At 35.0% G+C, this 20,584-nt stretch overlaps 1 protein-coding gene across 4 annotated transcripts; it reads right to left on the reverse strand.

The window, feature by feature from the left end:
* Window positions 1-1,483: 1,483 nt before the first annotated feature.
* Window positions 1,484-20,347, reverse strand: LOC128176223 (phosphofurin acidic cluster sorting protein 2-like). Of its 4 annotated transcripts, XM_052842390.1 has the most exons (22): window positions 20,229-20,347; window positions 19,988-20,075; window positions 18,372-18,461; window positions 18,113-18,235; window positions 16,432-16,585; window positions 16,050-16,219; window positions 15,757-15,819; window positions 15,208-15,362; window positions 14,776-14,827; window positions 14,405-14,464; window positions 12,489-12,632; window positions 10,932-11,036; window positions 10,518-10,624; window positions 9,627-9,781; window positions 8,025-8,135; window positions 7,786-7,888; window positions 7,551-7,593; window positions 7,374-7,413; window positions 6,967-7,111; window positions 6,403-6,647; window positions 5,909-6,016; window positions 1,484-5,466 (listed from the first exon to the last, which is right to left on the reverse strand). In XM_052842390.1, the coding sequence occupies exons 1-22, from the start codon at window positions 20,333-20,335 to the stop codon at window positions 5,351-5,353; spliced, it is 2,484 nt and encodes an 827-aa protein (XP_052698350.1). In that variant the 5' UTR covers window positions 20,336-20,347; the 3' UTR covers window positions 1,484-5,350. The 4 variants fall into 4 exon arrangements, with proteins under 4 accessions (XP_052698350.1, XP_052698351.1, XP_052698352.1 ...); XM_052842391.1 differs by lacking the exon at window positions 14,405-14,464; XM_052842392.1 differs by lacking the exon at window positions 12,489-12,632.
* Between the last annotated feature and the right edge of the window lie 237 nt (window positions 20,348-20,584).

Here is a 20,584-nt window from a genome sequence, read left to right on the forward strand (position 1 = left end):
TTTTTGACTAAATCTTAGAAATGTGCCGAAATGTTGAAGTCATAATAATTTTTTTGAAACAAGATACAAGTGTAAAACTTGACATTTCATATACGGGTCATTATCAAAATATGCAGCCTTTTGCATCAGTGTCAATTTTCAAGGGGGAAAAATAATGTTCTGGGGAATATATACAGTACCATTGGATTTTAGAAACCTAAACCTATATTGTTGAACAAATAAATTGACAATTTTACTGCTTAAAGTATAAAAAAAAAATTATTTGTTATGAGATTTTAATGAATTTATGTTGTCATTAAATTTTTCCAACGTCTTTAACCTACAATATCTTCAATAATATTGATGTTTTATTCCAAAAATCAGCGTTAATTTTCAAAACAACATTCATATATTAATTTCTGCTATGCTCCTTAACGATTTCTCTTTTAAAAACAATGAATTTGATGAGATATATGCTTGTACAAAAAAATTTTGTCATTGGTGTTACAAGGCAAATTAAATAAAAATATCTTAAAATACATCAAGTAAATAATATTGTGCTACAATTGGAATCCCTCAGATCATAGTGACATCATTCCCTGCTACTAAAAAGATAAATGTATCAGTGATGACATCATTGTAACACAAGTATAATTTGTAGACATCACTTAGACCTTATAATTATAATAACCAAATACACGACATGATCTCTGTACACTAACCAGAGATACTGTGAGCAAGCTCACAAAGGATATGACAGTACCCCCCACTAAGAAAATATAAGAACTCAAATATTTCTGTATTGAAAAGAAATGGATGCACCATTTTCTTCCAGTGACATTAAACTTGCACAAATGACCAAAGCTGAAGGTTACAACATTTTCAGGTCACAGGCAATCTTTGTGTCAAGTTTTGGCTTCTAATCATTTTCCAATACAAAATGTAGCCTAGACAGGAATTACGCATTTTTTACTACGACCTTGAACCTAATGACCTTAGGTCAAAATCATGACATACCCTCAGGTCATAAGCAATCTTCTTGTAAAGAAGGAACATCCTATGTTTGTCAGTAAGAGGTATGGAGCAGACAAATTATGAACTTTTCCATCCAATGCCCTTGAATTTATACAAATGACCTTGACTCAAAATCATGACACATCCTAAGGTCATAAATAAGCAATCTATGTGTGAAGTAGGAACTTGTTATGTTCCCCCATAAGAAAGATATCGACAGGACACAAATTACAATGTATGCACTTTTCCTTCCAGTGACCATGAACTTGCCCAAATGACATTGGGTCAAAATAACGACTGTCCTCAGACCAGCACTCTTTGTGTGAAGTGGGGACTTCCACTATTCCTCCTTTAAAAAAGATAAGGACCGGACACGATTGCACAGACAGACAGACAGGGGAAAAAACCCAAACTCTGTTGGGAGTATAATAAGCTTTAGCTTTATGGTGAAGTAAATGCAAGAATTATTAAAATAAAACACCCAACACAGTTCTGGTTATATTGTTTATTGTTTGTACTGATGACAACAACCTTACAATGGAGACGAGCTAGGTCTGGCAGTCATGGTATTGCAATTTATCCCCTAATAAAAACAAATCAAACAAAACAAATTGCATACTGTAACACAAATCATAGGAAATTACGGTAAAAAAAGACACAACTTAATATGGTTCATCATCTTTCTTTTGTTACCCATTCAATCTGAGGCCAAACAATGGTGCTATGGGTCATTGTGCTCACCTACAGACTTTGATTCTAGGTAGCAATTGTTGATCACCATTTGTACACAGATTAAGTTCAGTTTGAGTTTAATGCATTATTCCCTTGTCTTTTTCTGACCTGACTTGATTGAGACATTCGGCCAACCACTTGAAGTCATGACTAAACTGTTAAATAACTTATTGATAAATCTAGCCTGACGTTGAAAGAGGCACAGATATTTTTTTAAAATCTTGATTTTTAATAAAAACAATTTTATAACACATTCAAATTTTCAGGGTACGAGGCCCAGTCCATTATCAGTATTTGAAGTATACTGGCAACAGATGGCACAGGACTATACTGGTTGAACAGGGTGTTCATGCAATTGTAAGATAAAAAAATCAATCTCTGGATAAAAAACAATCAGGCACTAGTTAACGTATTGCTTCCTACTTGACTCAACGACAAAAATGTAAAGAATTGCAAAAGAAGGTCTATATCATTACACTACATATATTATCTAAGACTTGTGTTTGCAGAAAGGATTTCATGACCTACACATACATATATATACAATAATAACTAAAATTTTAAACAACAGAACACATTGCTATCTTCTTTGATCAGTGTCATATTTCATTAAGTTTTCATTAACTTTTCAAAATGTCATAATGTGAGAGAAATAAAAGTGATTCGACTAGAAATTAAGATACCGAGACCTGTCACCTATATTCTGACGGGGTGAATAATAAATACCCTGTACAGTTAACAATCTGGTTTAACATGTACCAGCAGCCCATCTCTCATACAAAAGAGTTTTTGTTCAACTGGAAAGGAAAAAAGACTTAACAAACATTTTGGCAAGCAATTTGATCTTCGGCGGTTAATTGTGAACACATTCAATAAGTGAAGGTATACTGCCTCACATGCAAGCTTTAGCACACTACTAACATAAGATGGCCACAGAAAACACTGTTCATCCTCTTGAATGACCTTACCCATGAAAGTAACCCTTGAAGTTTCTTTTATTATCATTTTAAGGTGGAATAACACACCTGGAAAAAGTCACTCAAATTAACAGGAAATTTTCTGATAATGAAAGAAATAATGAAAAATAAACTGTACAAATGTCAAATAAGTGAAAAATTTGCAGTTTGGGGATAAAAAATGAATATCTAAAATAATTATTCCAGTAAGTAACAACAAAAGCCCCTGCAGGATTCTAACTCGGGATGTAAGGATCACAAGTCAGACACTTTATCCACTTGGCTATGGAGTAAGTTACATGTTTCAGTCCATAAAATCCTTTTGATAAAACGAAATGTCATTTCGATCAGCCACTTTGTGATGATGTGTTACTCCACCTTAAATTCCCCTTCCCCAAAAATGAGACAGTCTAATAAAGGTTAAGTTTTTCAGGCAAACCTTGATTCATGTACCACATCTGACTAAATACATGGTACCTCTCTAATCCACCAACATGGGCTTCCTTTAATAAGTGTCCATTTCTGCTTATATTCTCACTAAGACATATATATTAGCATCCCCTGGGTGTCTGATCTATTTCACCTTGAACTTGTTAATTAGCCTTGAACCTGAAACCATTACCAATATAATATACAAGAATTAAGAATTTTGAACAGTTCAAAAGTTAAACAAGACCCCTACATATGCAAGCCCAAATCTTCAACTGAGGACAATGTAGCACATTACATTATTGATTATTGAGACAATTGAACTATTACTATTGTATCATGTTAATGTTCTGAATCTCATAGTTCGATCAGTGTAGCACAGTTGTACACCATGACATGATCACGAGTACCATCAACACACTGACTACCTGGAACCTCATCTTATTGTTAATGCTTCGATACGTACATTCCTATCCACACAAAATAATGCTATTGATTCCACATCATACATGTACACAAATGACAAAAGATTATGATGACTAAAATCTTAAGATCAAGCAGCGAAAATACTTTACAAAGCCAAGAAAAACTAGAATTCATTCACAAATAAAAGGGCAAAATCAATGCCTCACAAGCAATAACTACTTGTGATTTAAAACAAGTCTGACTTACTAATTATCAAGAGGTTTTTTCTTTGCAAAAAGTTGCAAAACTTTAATGCATTTGGGCAAATCATATTTTCCATTCTATAATTTCTAACAGTAAAAAGTACCGGACATAAATTTCTGCGTATAATACTTTAGTTAAAGCGAAAAAAGCAAAAATAAGATGGTCGCAAAAATAAAAGTCACAATGAAAATATATGTAATTTAACATGTCATTTGTACTGGTCGGTGTTTCTGGCCCTGGTCCACCAAGTACCGGTACAAGTAAAGAAAGGCCTACATTAGTATGTGTCATCCTAGGCAAAGTACTCACAATGGGTGATGATTGGACAATACTGATCAGTGGTATAACAATGTACAATGATAGTGGACCGGTTAGTTCATCTTCCATGTTAAGAATAAGATATAAAATCACTGCTCTTTTGTCATTAGTGCAAGTAAGCTATAATGCAAATTGACTGTACAAATGCAGATTTAGATCACATAAATCTCCCATATACTCCGCCCCTCTCCCTCCTCCCCCCCCCCCCCCCCTTTATTTTTGAGGTATACCAGTAATAACTAAAAGTATAAAATACACAGTTTATACAATATGCATCAACAACACAGCTGTTTATCTTGTGTTTACTGGCCTCTGTCAATCAAAAGCTGAGACAATAAAAGCAGTAAAATACAGAAATGAATACTGGGTATCTATAAAATGTATAGCATGATTTTTTTAATCATTTGAGAGAGAGAGAAAGATTACATGGCAACTTCATGCTACTGCAATCATTTTTTTATGATATAAATTTAAATCCAACAAGATAAAAGGCTTTCTAACTAAATACAAGTATAAATACCAGTATTTCAACTTACTTTACAAAATACCCTTCTAATAAAAAATAACAATACTGTAATTTCTACTCTTGCTTCATACTAACAACATGCATGATGCAAAAATATACCATAAAGCACCACTAGAGACAAACTCATAAATATACATTGGAAATATAGTACAGATCTCGCTCTAGAACTGTTGACATTCAATATTTAATTTAATGCAATATACAACTCCTATCTGATAAATTATTACATGTACTTGACAGGTACAACACAGGCTGAAACATTTCTGCCAAGTTAGCACTACAACCCCTCACGTTCAACCATCCATGACGCAGTCGAACACAAAGCAGCACTACAGGAAAGATATGCTTGATTGGGTTCCGATTCTCTGATCACTTTTGGGCAACAAAAAAAATCTCTCACAGCAAAGGAAACAAATCATTCCAACTTCTGATGTATTTGTTTCACAATAGCACAGTGAAACTTGGCTTTTTTGTTCAGTGATGAGATGGTATCTAGAAGTCAAGTCAAGCACTCTTTAACTCAGTTGTCACATGTTGTTTCAACTCTGAGTTACATATCAGAAAGAATATCGAACAAATGAATCTACAAGGTAATGCTATGTGCATGATGTGTAAAAATCTCTGGTTAAAGAGGGAAGCCCTGAAACAAAACTCCTCAGAGGGAAATTTCCCAGGATTCACCTTGATGGTGAGAGGCTCTGAGACTTGTGCAGTTCTGTGATGGGAGTCAGACTGGGTCCGGGTTTCCGAGGATTGTGATAGGGAAATGCTTAATGTGAGTCTGCCACTGAGTGGACAACTGGAAAAACTTCACTCCGGTCCACTCCACACCATCAACCATCACTATACACAGAAAATAGCAGGTTAGACATAAGAATATATTGGTACTGTATCACATGATTTCAGAAAATACCCAGTTAATTTTTTTCCAGGTCATATGATTTCTCGTCTTTGAAAGAAAAGCTCCGAATTTTGGTACTACAGCTCTAAATTTTGGTGGTACATGTCCCAATGATTCCCTACTTTTGAGAGAGTAGCTCTGAGTTTTGATGGTACCGGTACATATGATTTCTTACCTTTGAGAGAGTAGTTCAGAGTATTGGTGTTACAGCTCTGATTTTTGATGGTACAAATGATTTCTTACCTTTGAGAGAGTAGCTCTGAGTTTTGGTGGTACAATTGATTTCTTACCTTTGAGAGAGTAGCTCTGAGTTTTGATGTTACAAATGATTTCTTACCTTTGAGAGAGTAGCTCTGACTTTTGGTGGTACAAATGATTTCTTACCTTTGAGAGAGTAGCTCTGAGTTTTGGTGGTACAAATCAGCCGGTTAATTCCATCCACAATTTGACTCTTAGATTCACTCTCCTTGGCTTTCTTCCCTAACCTCATTACTACAAACAACAATTGAGTAACATTAGTTCTGTAGAATGAATGATTTCCCCATCAATATATCCATAAATATTAAATGTTTCGTGGGATTTAACGTAACCATTCCCTAGAGCACACTTATCAGAATCTACATAGAAAAGTTAACTGTGGAATCAATAACTTTTAGGGGCCAATTTTTGTGGATTGTTGGTTATTTACAGGTTCATGGGGATAAACTTTCGCAGATTTACTAGTTCTATTGATATATTATTGCTGTGTTTCACAATTTAATTACGATTAAAATTTGTGGGTAATGGCAACCTACGAAAATAACAATAGGGGTGCCACTAAAAATTTTAATGGTTCCACAGTAAACATTTGAGAAATCAGAATCGATAGGCTGACTTACTGATGTGCTTCTTTTCCTTGGTGACCACCACCATGGAGAACGAGTTGAGGTCGACCGGGTTCTGAGCCAGGCGCTGCACCTGCAGCGAGCGGAACGTGGTCTTCAGCGTACACTTGTTACTGTCCTTCTTGCTGGCCTTGTCCGTCTTCTCCGAGCTCTCGGACCTGGGAGTCGTTGTCCAGTAATCTACCTGTAGTTCCACAAACTCACCTGATGGGGGCATCATAGAGGGCAGGCTGCTTTGACTATAAATAGAACAGGAAACAGAGAAATCAGTCACTCGGTGCTGAGGTCAATGTGTAGACTCATGCCTAATTTATGTCCCATACTTGTTTTCCAGAGTAACGGTATATCATAATACACTTTATTTTTTTCTTTTGACACAAAAAGTCTTTTAGTTGTAACAGTTACAAAAGTCCTAATAAAGGTAGTGATTCCAATGGGGTGTTTTTTATTTTGCCTTATTATTAGGGTCTCTTGTTTTAAATGAAAGACCTTTATTCAACTGTGTTTATCAGATTTTAATTTGAATCTCTTTCTCCATCTAAACCGACTGATTGATACCTGTTGGTGGCCACGTTGACATTAGGAGAGCTGGGGGGAGTAGAGAATTCTGTCTTGGGTTTATCCAGAGTAGCCATGTTGTTTGGGGGAGAGCTGGATAAGGAGGGCGAGTTAACCATCGTACTGCTTGTGTCATCAAAGTCCACTGAAAAAAAAGACAGACAATGGAGTTACATACAAAGAAAATAAGCTAGAAAGTGGAATTTTGATAATTTATTTAAATAACAAAGATTTTTGTATTTCAGTGGTGCAACTTCACTGTCATATTTATCTAAAGCATTGATGGTACTTGATTTTCTAAAGGACTTGTTTGAATAAATTCTGATTTACTTCTTATCTATATAGAGTATTTAAACATAATAATTTTCAAAATACGATAAATTATATAAATTAAAGAAATGACTTACTGGATGCATTCATGATATCACAACTACCAATCTTCACTTCCTGTAGAGCACAAATAAAATAGTTTCAGATCATGCCAAAATACAACTGAACTTTATAATGCAGTCAAAATTCTGGCATTACTTCATCTCAAATACATTTATTCTGTAAACAATTCAAAGTAAATCAGTGATACATACACTGATGAATGGAATCAAAATTTGTGATGAATCTTCCTCTCCACTGAAAGAGAAATGTCAGACCTCAATTTAAACACAACAATAACTCATCTTTAAAAAGCTTCAAGAACCATACAATGTTAAAACCATCATTTTTCTGCCAGTTGGAAAAGATATATAAATCACAATGCTTTGAGGTACAGGGTAAGTTTTTAAGAACATATTTCAAGCTTGAGATTTCTTTCTTCATCATTACCTTTTAGCTCTACACATAACCATGGCCTCAGCGATTGGGATTTGAACAACAGACCCGACATAACTCAGATACTTTGACAACCGACTCACGATGTCTTGAGAATCTACAAAATAAGATAAATGCTAAGATAAATGTTTAGTCTCTCATCGATTAAAAATTCAATGAACCATATCAAATACCAAACCCCGGTACAGTATTAGCCTTCAGTGGGTGGTTAAGAGTTAAATTTAGACTCTTACCTAGTTTTGGGGCCTCTGTTTTCTCGAATGTGTCTTTCCAATGCTGATCCAGGAACAGAGAGTTGTATACACTGTCCAGGCTACCGATGTATCTCCCGATGGAGCTAGAGCCTGAAAATAACGGCCAACAGGTCAGACTCCACAAATAATGCTAATACAAGTATAGTCAGTTTGTCAGTCTCGGGGAGTGATGTAATCAATAAATGTAACACAGTAAGACTCAGACAGAGATGTAACTACATGTACCAAAAGCTGACACTAAGTGACAGTCAGATCCATGTTATTACATATAATAACAATCATATTGTTACTAGACAACATTGAAATGGTGACCATCTCAAAGGGCCCCACATAAATAATGGACAATAGGATGAAAAGCATTTCAGAGAATTTTTCTTAGACCTTGTCCTATAACTTTGAAATTTTCCAACTGGCATAAAAGTTTTAATTCAATTTTATTACCCCTTACTTACAGGTATTTTTGTTCAACCTGAGCAAGAAAACTATAAAGAGATCCGCTATGACCGCCACATTGACCTTGTTCAAATTATGACGTCACTGCACATCATTAACCCAAAAGCTCTGTTAATGTGAATTTTGCATGATCCAAAAAGACTTTGACATTTGACCTACAAACATCATTCAAGGTCACTGCACATCCTTTGATCATAAACACTCTGTGAGTGAAGTTATAGCCAGATTGGACCAATGGGAAAAAAGATATGCTCCAGACATGATTTTTTCATATAATTCTGCTATGACCTTCACATTTGACCTTGAAACTTGGTTTAAGGTCACTGCACACTCTTTACTCAAAAGCTCACCTTATGTGAAGTATAAGCCAAATATGGTTAAGTGAAGAATATATACATGTATGCTCTGAAAAAAAGAATTTTTGCATGATTAAATATGACCTTGACCCTTCTCCTAAATACTTTACTCAAGGTCACTGCACACCCTTTGTCCATAGGCAGTCTGTGAGTGAAGTTTGAGCCAGATTGAACTAAGGGGAAAGAAGATATGCTCTGGACAAGGATATTTCATTTAATTCTGCTATAATGACCTTAAGCTTTGACCTAGAAACATGGTTCAAGACCACTGCACACCCTTTATCCATAGACACTCTGTTGGTGAAGTATAAGCCAGATTGAGCTAAAGGGAGAGAAGTATGCTCAGGACAAGAGATCTTGGACAGACATATGGACCGACTGACGACAGACTGAACACTATTGGGCCCCCGCAGAGCGGGGCCCTAATTATAAATACCAAAAGCTGACAATCAAATCCAGGGAACTTATTACATGTAATTACAATCACACTCAAGAATTGATATAATTACATGTAACCCAGTCAGTTTGACTTAGACAGTGATGTAATTAAATGTAACACAGACTAAGAGGGAAATGTAATTACATGTAATTACAGGTAGATTCAGAGAAAGATGTATTCACATGTAACATAAAATCTAAGAGTGTTGTAATTACATGTAAGACAGACTTTCAGAGTAATGTAGTAAAATGTAACACACACTCAGAGAGTGTTTGTTACAAAAACACCATAAAATTCCCCTTAGAGTTATATTGATTGATAACAGACACTTACCAAATGGTATGATGAGGAACTTGACGTAGGTCTGCCAGTCTGGGGGCTTGGCAGAGAACTGCTCCACATATGGGCGGAGAACGGTGTTAACGTAACTATCACTTCCTGCAATACAGACCTTGACAGCGCTGGGGGCCTTGGAGTTACTGTTGCAGCTGTAACAAACAAATCCAAGGGTAACCAACACATTATACACATACTAGCGGTAACAAACAAATCCATAGGTAATCAACATTAAAGACATATAAACACATGTATACCCTAACAAATGTAATAATGTATAAATAACCTAAATCAATATAAAGATGCTTCCATTAAAAACTTAAGGTTTTTGAGACTTGTTTTGAAAACCTCATTTCTATGCAACAGGTAAATTACCGTACATAACAAGGAATTGGAAAAAAGGAGAGGGATAGGGATTGAAGTTTTGGCTTGAGCAAACTTGCATATACTATTTTGGCATTTAGGATGTACTACATGTATTTCCTTTTTTTAAACTTTCAAATTTATATTTGGATGTATAATTTCCTGACTTCAGACCAATTATTTGGGGACTCTGTATTTTGGTTTGCTATTTTAGGGATATGGACAAATCACCTCTGTATTTTGTACTTATCATATCTGAACAATGGACTTACTACTGTGGTTTCATCAATATTCGTTGAATACCAATTTTCGTGGATTTCGTTGTTAAGTTGATCCACGAAATTAAATGTGCATTGAAGTGAAATTTTTATTAAGATTTTGTATTGATAGGGTCATTGGCCTCGAATTTACGTATCCTTGAAACCGAGATTTTCACATTATCCACAAAAATTGATACCCTTGAATATTAATGAAACCACAGTATATCTTGACTTTAGACATAAAATTTTTGAACGATGGACTTACTATTTCTGGATTTTGGTGACGAGAGCACTGATGGCTGCCTTCACATCGGGTTCTCCACAGGTGCAGATCAAGTTGTAGTTATTGTCTTGTACCTTCTGGTGGAACAGCTACAACAATACACATCCAGTAGTTCGTAAAAGTAAACAAACTCACAAACAATCAATTTAACTTGACATCTATGCTTATGTAGATTTTGAATTAAAGTGATCACCCTCTTTCCTATCTCCATTGTGAAACAATTGCATCACCAACATAACCACATCAAAATCTATTCATCATTTTGCAATGTAAAATCCAACTATAATGTCTAGAGAGTGTAAATTCTTCTTTATTCCTAATGTTGTAATAACTTATAAATTTCCCCTTGACCCCTATAACCTAGTGAACAAACACCTGAGCAGAGCTGATATTTACCTGTCCTTGCCACTCAGCAATGTTGACCAACATCACGGTGTCAGGGAGGGACTCCTCCAGTCCCCCCAGTACCACACCCAGCTGGTCCATCAGTGCCTTTCGGGGCTGGGGGAGAGAGATCACAGACAATATACACAACCGTATTGACACACAGAATCAATCATTATCAGGGTACCTGACACTAATATCATTTGTACTTTCACACACATTGATATTTTTGAATTGATGATGTTGGTGATACCCATCTCAAAGTCAAACTCATAATATATTGTATTTAGGATATCATACATGCCTCTAGCTTACACATAGGAAAAAGCAAACATGAGGAACACTATCTGAATAAAAATGTAATGCTGAAATAAAACTAGTCATAGAGTATTACATTACAAATCCTTCTATTTATCTAATGCAATGTCATTCTTTACAACTTTGCATCTACTCATTTAATACAAATCAATTAAGTATCATATTGTGTTATTTCCTTATTGTAAAAATGTGCATAAGAACACACATTATGTTTACAATTTTATAAACAAGTTATAGTATCACTCTGGAGTAGCTGACCCTGATGGATTACACTGTACCAATGTCAGAACCACCAACACAGCAAACAGTAGGTTAACACTGGGGTAATAGAGTCCAACCCCACCCCCCAGCTCTAACACCACTCAAAAGAAATGATTAGTTTATATCTGGGTATAGCAAGATCAGTCATTAAGTGTGATTAGCTCAGTTCAATCCAGATTATTAATAGCTGTACTTTTATTTGGATTCGGAATTCTTGTACCGTATATATTTGATTCAAGTTAAATGACTATAGGGAAGTAATGCACACTTCAGTCACTCAAAATTAACCTAATTGATTCAGTCTTCCACATAGGGAGCAGAATCTACACAACTGAAAAATAAAATGTCACACACTGAATTAAAAATGGCACAAGCAATTTACTACAAGTTTTGAAATAGTTTTGGCTTCAAGTCATAGAGAGCTACAATAATGGTAAACTGAACAGAGAAAGATACATAGAAAGTCTACAAAAAATGGCTAGCTGCATTCAATAGCTAGATACAGATAAATGTCCATGTCCAATGTCATGCTATGGTTAAACAGTCACACACACTCAAAGCAACATGGATTCCCCGGGCTGTGTCCCCATCCCTGCCATGTCCTATCAGATGAAACATAAATTACCAGGTACATGTATTTTGTTTTCACAGATTCTGAACTTCTCATTGAAAAGCAGTTATAATTATTAAAACATTAGAATAAACAGATGAGTTCAAAAACATAAACGGACAAGTTGACATGACATGCAGGACAACAGAAACAACCCCCTGGTTTCCATGGTAACCGGTCCACGCTCCGTATATAGGCAGATGCTAGCCATATTCTATGTAGATTTTTCGTGCTTATGATGCAACTAATGCATGATGCCTATATCAGGTGATGCCCCTATAAAGGATTGTGAATTACAAGATACAGTTAATGAAGATCTTGTCTAAATAGGCTAGCGGTACCACCTCAGTGTGTGTTAGTACAAGCTACGCGCTACTAACCGATCCAGGGACTGGACCAGTGCTGTGTCGACGATGAGGCTCCCCTTTTTTGTGCTTCCCTTCTCGATATGACCGACTGCGACCATGATTTATTTTGCCTTTTGTTTCTGGAGAAGATTTCTGATCTTCTGTGAGCTCTTTTTCCTAATATACCGTCAAAAATATCTTGTGAAGCAATCTTAAATAATTCTAAGTTTATAAACCTCATTTGATTTGCTTTTATATGCAGAACAAGTATCTGAAAATCAAATGATTAATTGCTGTGGTAATTCTCAATAACTCTTTTTAAGTTCAATAATTGTTAACTTTATGATTTTTAAAAGCATAACAAACACTAAAGATGTTTGAGAGTGCACAAAGATAATAAAGAAAATTGTTCCAAAAAGAATTGCCAAAATAAAACAGGGATTAAATCAAATAAACTGCATATATAATATGGCACTGGTGCTGAAAGATATGGAAGAATTGTGGCCAAAATTCATTCATATATTTAAAAATACCAGTTATATGGTGTAAAAAGAGAGCTCAGGTGGCTACTGAAGTTAATGCTATTATAAGGTTTCTATGGACAGGCACAGGTACTGCAGCTCCCCATTCCACGCTAAACAAAACAAATGTTAGGGATAGGATCACAGACTGACGACTAGGTACATCACATACAGACATGCAGCCATAGTCACACAACTCCACAGCGTGAGCAACATTAGTCAAGGTCAGAAGACAACACTTGTTTAATGCATCAAAGTCACACCTCTGGCTTTCCATGATCATTAAGGTCTATGTATGATAGATTAAGAAAAGTTGAAGCTGGTCTTTGTAAGTGCTTTAGCCTGTAGAGAGTTCTAATCTGTGGGGGAGGGGGAAAGGGGGACAGACTGGGACAATGGACTATGACAGAGAATTGATCATTCCTTTGATTTGTTCAATAGATTGCAGTTGTGTACTTTCATCATTTTTCTGGAATGTGTTGTAAGGGCAATCTGGACATTTCAAAGATTTAACTTCATTCCCTTTCTGTGTTAGAATGTTGGATAGTGAATGTACTATCTAGCTACATAGGTTTTTAATGTTAAAACAAGTAAAGAGAGAACAGTACTCTGAAATTTCTTTAAGTGAGATTACTTATTATAAATACCCAGCATCCAAAATATTCACATCAATATACAGTCAAATAGAGATTGTTTGTCATTTTTTTAAAGTAGTAAAAGGATAATGTGTTTCTGCCTATTGTATTCACCAAAGATTGATGTTATTAAGAACACACAGCTATATTCACAAATTGTAATTTTTCTCTTCACAATGTCTGCTATTATGAAGATGAAGTTCCATATCAAGAACCACCCCTCTTCCTTTTTTTTCAATAGTATGACATAGTCATAGTATGTTGATCAAAGATACTGATTGGCTTATTATGCTGTACAATGTAATAATATACTTGTAATCAAGCATAAGGGTGCAAGTAAAATATAGATATGGTTATAACATTACAGCATAACCAGAAAAGGTGAGAATTTATTGCTTATCATTTTAACAAAAGCTATGGTACGAGGCTGAATACTTTATCATGAAGCAATACATAAACCCTCATCACATCTTAAATGACATTTTTAAAAGGTTTCTTCCATAGAAGTCAACAGGGTCTGAGAGCCAACTACAATAGTACACTGTACGTGTATATCCACATTGACCTGCTCCTTATGTCACTAATGTGTCTGTGTGATGGTTGAGTATAAAATTAATGGATTAAATGTTAGAGGGTTAGGGTGGGGTATTCGGGGTTGGGGAGAGGGCAGGCAATTTAATTCCAGAACATGTGAGGGTAGACAGAAACATTTATTGTCATGTAAATAACCAGAGAATGAAGGGACAAGGTAAAAAAATGGAAACAAAACAAACTGTGACCTTTCTGCACTTACCAGAAGGCTGTCAGGGTCCTTTTTTTGGGAGGTTGAGTCATCGCTATGTTTATCAGGGTCCTGTATATACAAATGAACAGCTGATTACAACACCGAGCTCTGTAGCACAAAGCAAACAACATTCAGTCTGACAAAATCAACTAATCAGGACTAGGGGGCCAGATTAAACAAACTCTGAGAGTGTATCTCTGTTATAAACAGAACCGACATGCTTTTATGCGGGCTAGGATATTATTGTAATAGATATTGATTGGAAAATAAACTGAAGGATCAAGCCTTAAGAGAAATAAAAGATGATACGGAAAAGAGGTTAACATGGACTCGAGAGTTACTGAGCATGCTCTCAGTGTCATGAACTCTGAACCCCTGACCTTTGTGCTGTCTTCCAGTTCAACCGCACTCATCCGTCCCTGAAAGAATGGTCTGAAAAGGAAGGTAAACAGTTTGAGTATTAGATACTACCAGAATATAGTGAAATAAGCATTCTTGAACATCAATGTTGAACACTTTAAAAAATTTACTTTGAAACTACACATGCACATAAATAAGGAATTTAGCATCAAATACTTCAACATAGTAAGCTATCTTACAACCTCAAAATTTGTAGACATGGACAGGTTTAATACTTCTAATCAATATTCCTTGAATACTGATAATATTGGCTATAGCAAAAGTGAAATCAACATGGAAGTGTTTGGAATAGATACCATGTGTATTTTTTTCCCATCTCTCAGTATACCTCTTGTATTCATTCCCAAATACTGCCACCACAGTAGAACATCTACCTTTTGGCAGCCACTTACCTTAGTCTGGGTTTGGGGGTGGAGATGACACTGACAGTGTCAGGGTCCATTTCCTGTCCGCTGTCACTCATGCTCTCCGCCAGCTCGTCAATCAGGTCCTCAATGTCATCCGTCGGATCCTGATTCGTGTCTGGGAACTCCTCAGGGTCCAGTGACTGAAAAATGACAACTTACTGACAATTCACTGGTGCCAACTTACTGACAGTTCACTGAATGACAACTTAGTCAGTTCACTAGTGATAATTTATTGTTAGTTTACTGAATGACACTTATGCCAGTCCATTGAATGACAAATTACTGTCAGTTTACTAATTTACAACTTACAGTCAAGTCAATGAATAACAATTTACTGTCTGTTTACATAAGTGAAATTAATTACATTTACATATGTTACTTTACAGTTTGGTTTTATTGCATATTATTGCATATTATTGCATATTAACAATTTAATGAATTGTTAATCCAGAATGGAGAGTTTCAATTAGTAATTGTTAAATATCCAATGGTCTTAAAAAATAAATGAAAGAAAGAAGATTTTATTTAGCAAACCTCCTCTGTGATCTTGAATTTGCGAAGTAAAGATACAATTTTCTGTTTAAAATTCCTCTGTTGCTGCAAAAGTAAAAAATATGGAAGTGCACCATCCACAGAAATCTATCTAACACATTACACAAGTGAAGAAATTTAAATTATAAGAATGGTGATTATTTGTGCTCACATAGAACCCTTACAATTCACCAAACTATACTGATAGTGTAACATTGACCCCGACATTTAAATAATCAATATGACTAATATATTGCCATGACGACCCAGCATGCACCACGTTTCCTCTGACTTACATTGACACGCCCCCTAGCTGTGGCCACACCTCTCGCCTCTGTTCGGTTCGATTTTCTTGCCCTCAGCCTGCCATCTTCATCCATTGCCTCCGGATCACTGATGTCATCGTTTGACCATTCTTCTTGATCATCTTCATCGTATGACTCATTGTCAATGTCTGGGGAACGATCTGAAAATAATTTCTTTGTACACAATGCTGGATCCTCTTCATACATTCAAATCTCCTCTTCAATCTCATTTTAAATATTTTGCCGTCATACATAAATTCAATTTGAATTAGAATTTAATTTGTGCAAATTTTGAGATTTTATTTTCTGTCAGTACTTTGCAGACATTTAGCTAGGTGCTGTTATGGGTAGTTTCGGACCGACTAGTACTCACCGACATCAGAGAGGGCATTCTTCCTCTGTCCATTCTCTGTGTGGTCCACCGGTTGACTGGAGAGCTGTAACATCACCAGGGTGGCCAGCTTCTCTGTGTTGTCTTTCTGTTCACTGTATAGGGACAGGTCCTTGTCATGAGTCCTCTGTAAAACCTACACACAACAACAAACAAACTGTTAACAAAAATACATTTAGACTGTAAAACGTAGGTTGAAAACAAATGCACAAGAACAGACTATAAACAACCTAAATTATAAATTGACTGTAAAACGTCAGTTTGAAAACAAATGCAAAACAAGGACTAAAAAACCTAAATAATAAATAGACTGCAAAATGTAAGCTGTAAAACCAATACAAAACAGACTGTAAACAACCTAATTAAGAAATAGACTGTAATATGTCTGTAAAACCTACACACAGCATCAGACTGTAACAACCTAAATAACAAATAGACTGAAATACATCTGTTGTAAAACCTACACAAAACAACAGACTATAAACAGCCTGAATAACAAAGAGGCTAAAAAACATCAGCTGTAAAACCACAACAGACAGAATGTAAAATTTGAGTTGAAAACCAAAACACAACAAACAGCTGGACTGTAAACAACTGAAATAATACAGGCTGTAAAACATCTGCTGTAAAACTTACACACTACAAAAAAAAAAGATTGTCTTTTTTTTAAACTTTTAAAAGCCCATCTTTTTTTTCAGGATTTTCAAATTACTGTATATTCCTTATCTTACACAAGTACTTAATTCTGCCTTTTTCCTTCATATTGCAAGAACATAAAATCGCTGAATCCCAAATTTTTATCTTAAGGTAGTTTCATGTAGTTTACATGTGTCCGAAAAATAAAGGCAAGATTTTAAAATTTGCAAGGTGTACATCTCGTGATATTATGCCGATATTAATTCCTCAAATTTAGATAGGAATCTACAGTATCTCTCTTGCCAAAAGAGTTTTTGAACACTTTGGAACACATTTGAATTCCAGAGGGTATTTCTGAGGCAGAAAAAGAAAACATAAAAGGCTATATACAGTGACAACAAATAATAATTTACAATACAAATTTAAATTCTTTTAAAGCTCTCTTGATCTTTGAACCTCAGCACAAGATAGAACCTCAGTGCAATGACTTATCAGTTTAAACATTGATATTAATATAAACAAGAGAAGCGTACTACAACCATAGTCATTATCAGAAAAACTTCAAAATGTAGTATGGTTCTTAATTACAGCAAAAATGAACAGGATATGCTTTATAACAAACTTCAAACCATTTAGCTTTTTTATATATACGTAGAAATTTAGATAAACTTCAAATTTATGCAATTCTTTTAAAATCTTGACATTACGGCCAAAATAATATTCAGTTTCACAGGCTAAATTTTCAGAATATTTTGTAGCAGAATAATAACAATCAAAACTGCAGCATTTGGTTTGATTCAGTGATGCCAGAACAACAAAATATAATTTTTTGGGCCTTAAATTACTTTGGACATAGTTTAATTTTCCATTAGATTTCATAATCACAGGAAATAAATGCTTAATGTTCAATACTTGGAAAACTTAAAAATTATTATCTCCAGCAATATTGCTTAAAGTTTTTCATTACATCAGAGAACAGAACTAGATCAGAGATATCTGTGATGATATCCAACTTCCTTGTTCTTACATGTGTCATGTTCACTTGTCCAGCAGCCAGCGTTTTGTATCCTAGAATAGTTTTGTTCTTGTACTTCTTCCTTCTCTGTAACATGACTTGCAGCTTACAGTCTCTCTTCAGATAATGAGGATACTAAATCAAAGAAAATCAAGGAGAAAATATAATTCAAATCAATACAATATTAATATGCAAAATATGCAAAAATAAGAACAGGCCCCAACTCTGCTAAAAATGCTATTTTATCTAGTGGTAAATATTGACTACAGACCTGTAGAGAGAAAGTGAGATCCAACTCTGTATCAAGCAGTCCTCCTTGGGGTACAATAATTTCATTGGACCTTAGAATTCTCTTGGAATTCTGAAAATCAAAAGGATACTTCATAAAACTATAAAATGTAAAGCACAATAAATTATCAAAGGATTTCATATGCTTTATTTTCATTTAGTACTCTGAAAACAGAATTAGGTAGCACAAACAAGAACTGCGGTAAAATTTGAGGGTTTTATGTAAATAAAGTTTGAGATATTTCCCTTATGTCCAAGGTTACCGGTAATTATCCCTAACAAACTGAAAAAACAACAAAAACCACAAAATTTGACTTTATTTTTAATAAAATACTTTTTATCCCATCTGGTTTTTTTTATTCGATTTACCTCTAAATTGTTTATTTCTTTTCTCTGTCATAAACTGAAAAATATACTATGCATTCTGTTGGTGCGTGTATCAAGATTTAGAATTAAAGGTGCCTATAGTCTGAATATTGGGTATGTAACATTGTTTTGCTACAAAATAAACTTGTAGACCCTGACTTCTTAACTAAAAATTACCATATTTAGTTCAATTTTGTTGCATGGGTAGACTTTACTTCCTGTGACTATATTTCAGAGATTGACAAGGTCGACTACTGATATATAACCTAAAGGTATGGTGTGATTAAAATTGATCTGCTCCTGTTACCATAGGTCATAAGGCTGATCAGGAAGAAACATTATCAGCATACACTGACAAACATATCTCCATAAGACCACCTTAAAAAAATATTTTACTCGACTTCTCCTAATCCCGTTTTACAGTTGTTTTTCAAATCTTGCAGCATTTTATTTTATCACTGAAATTTGATATTCTGACTTTAAATTCCCAATCATATTTCACATTAGGCATTTCATGCATTTGACAATGGGAAATCAGCATTGAAGTGGAAAGTTTTAAACAGTCGGCTGTCTAGTTAAATCTAAGATTCAACTCCACTTCATATTTTGATTGATGCCTTTGCCTAATCTAAGGGCAGTCCTTCATAACTTGTGTCTGGAAATTTGGTCCCAAAATTTGTTCACTTATAATAAAACAAATTGGGATAGTCACAATTCTTGCCTACTTCAATTTTGCTGCTTGAATATCTTTTTAATCACATGTATAAATTTACTTCAATCAAAAATTGCCATCTTGTCTGTATGTACTGATAATCCCACAAATTATCCCAGTGGTTTACAATGGTGGCCAACATCAAATCAAATGCATCACCTTGAAAAATTGTCATAACAATGCTACGTAAATACTAGAAGTGCATAATAATTTGAAGAATGTTTGAGCTGTAGAAATGACAAGGGTAAGATACACCAATATTTTGAATTTAATAGCAACAAGTTGGTGTTCATTACGATTTGTTGATTTAACATTCGATTCTAAAAGGGTTTTTTTAAGATCACAATATCCTGTTAGCCTCCCGTGAATAAAGTCTCATAAGACTTGCATATAGATCTAGCTGTCATGTTAAAAGTATACATTTCAGTCTGTCATGTGCGTTGTCACTTCAAATGTCAAATCCCAAAACCACGTTTTAAGTTCCTGATTCATCTAAGTAAGACTCTAAGTAAGATTCTTACCTGCATTTTCACAGCAATGATCACAGAATTCAAATCATTTTCTAGTGGTTTGTGTATAACCAATCTACTAAGAGTCAGAGTGCATAACCTGAAATGTAAGAATGATGCATTGCAGACGAATTTTTATCTTTCCCACCCTTCTGTCATTTCTCGGTTTGTCAACATAAATAGTTTTGATGCTAAATAATATAATTTCAAGATAACATTGCACATCTCACGCTCTGTGGCTTCTGGAACATACCTTGGAATACAACTTGGGGCAGTTTTCTCCACCTCTAAAACAGCGAAGAACTTCATGGGCACAGGTTTTGTGCCCATTCCTATCGTTCTGGCAGATTTCTCCGCCATGTTTATTTTTAATTAAATTTGCGCATGCTCATTGAGTATGATTCGAGTGTACCAAAACTATTTCGGTTTCATATCAAGAGAGTTTTTTTTTAAGCCAAAATATCGATTTACCATTGTGGGGAATAATTTTCTAAAGTTTGATCTCTGTCTGCATTTAGAAAATAATCCACATTTTCTAAATATTGTGTGTGTGTGTGTGTGTGTGGGGGGGGGGGGGGGAATTTATTCCCAAAAATATTTTAAATTTAT

Source organism: Crassostrea angulata, chromosome 3 (assembly GCF_025612915.1).
Source record: "Crassostrea angulata isolate pt1a10 chromosome 3, ASM2561291v2, whole genome shotgun sequence".
In the NCBI taxonomy this organism is placed as follows: domain Eukaryota; kingdom Metazoa; phylum Mollusca; class Bivalvia; order Ostreida; family Ostreidae; genus Magallana; species Magallana angulata.

Excerpts from the sequence above, each read along its gene's own strand:
- LOC128176223 (XM_052842390.1), bottom strand. The coding sequence starts at position 20,335 with ATGGCGGAGAAATCTGCCAGAACGATAGGAATGGGCACAAAACCTGTG. Across the intron at positions 7,889-8,024 it reads AACAGAGGCCCCAAAACTAG|ATTCTCAAGACATCGTGAGT; the intron begins GTAAGAGTCTAA and ends CTTATTTTGTAG. Across the intron at positions 6,648-6,966 it reads GTCAACGTGGCCACCAACAG|TCAAAGCAGCCTGCCCTCTA; the intron begins GTATCAATCAGT and ends TTCTATTTATAG.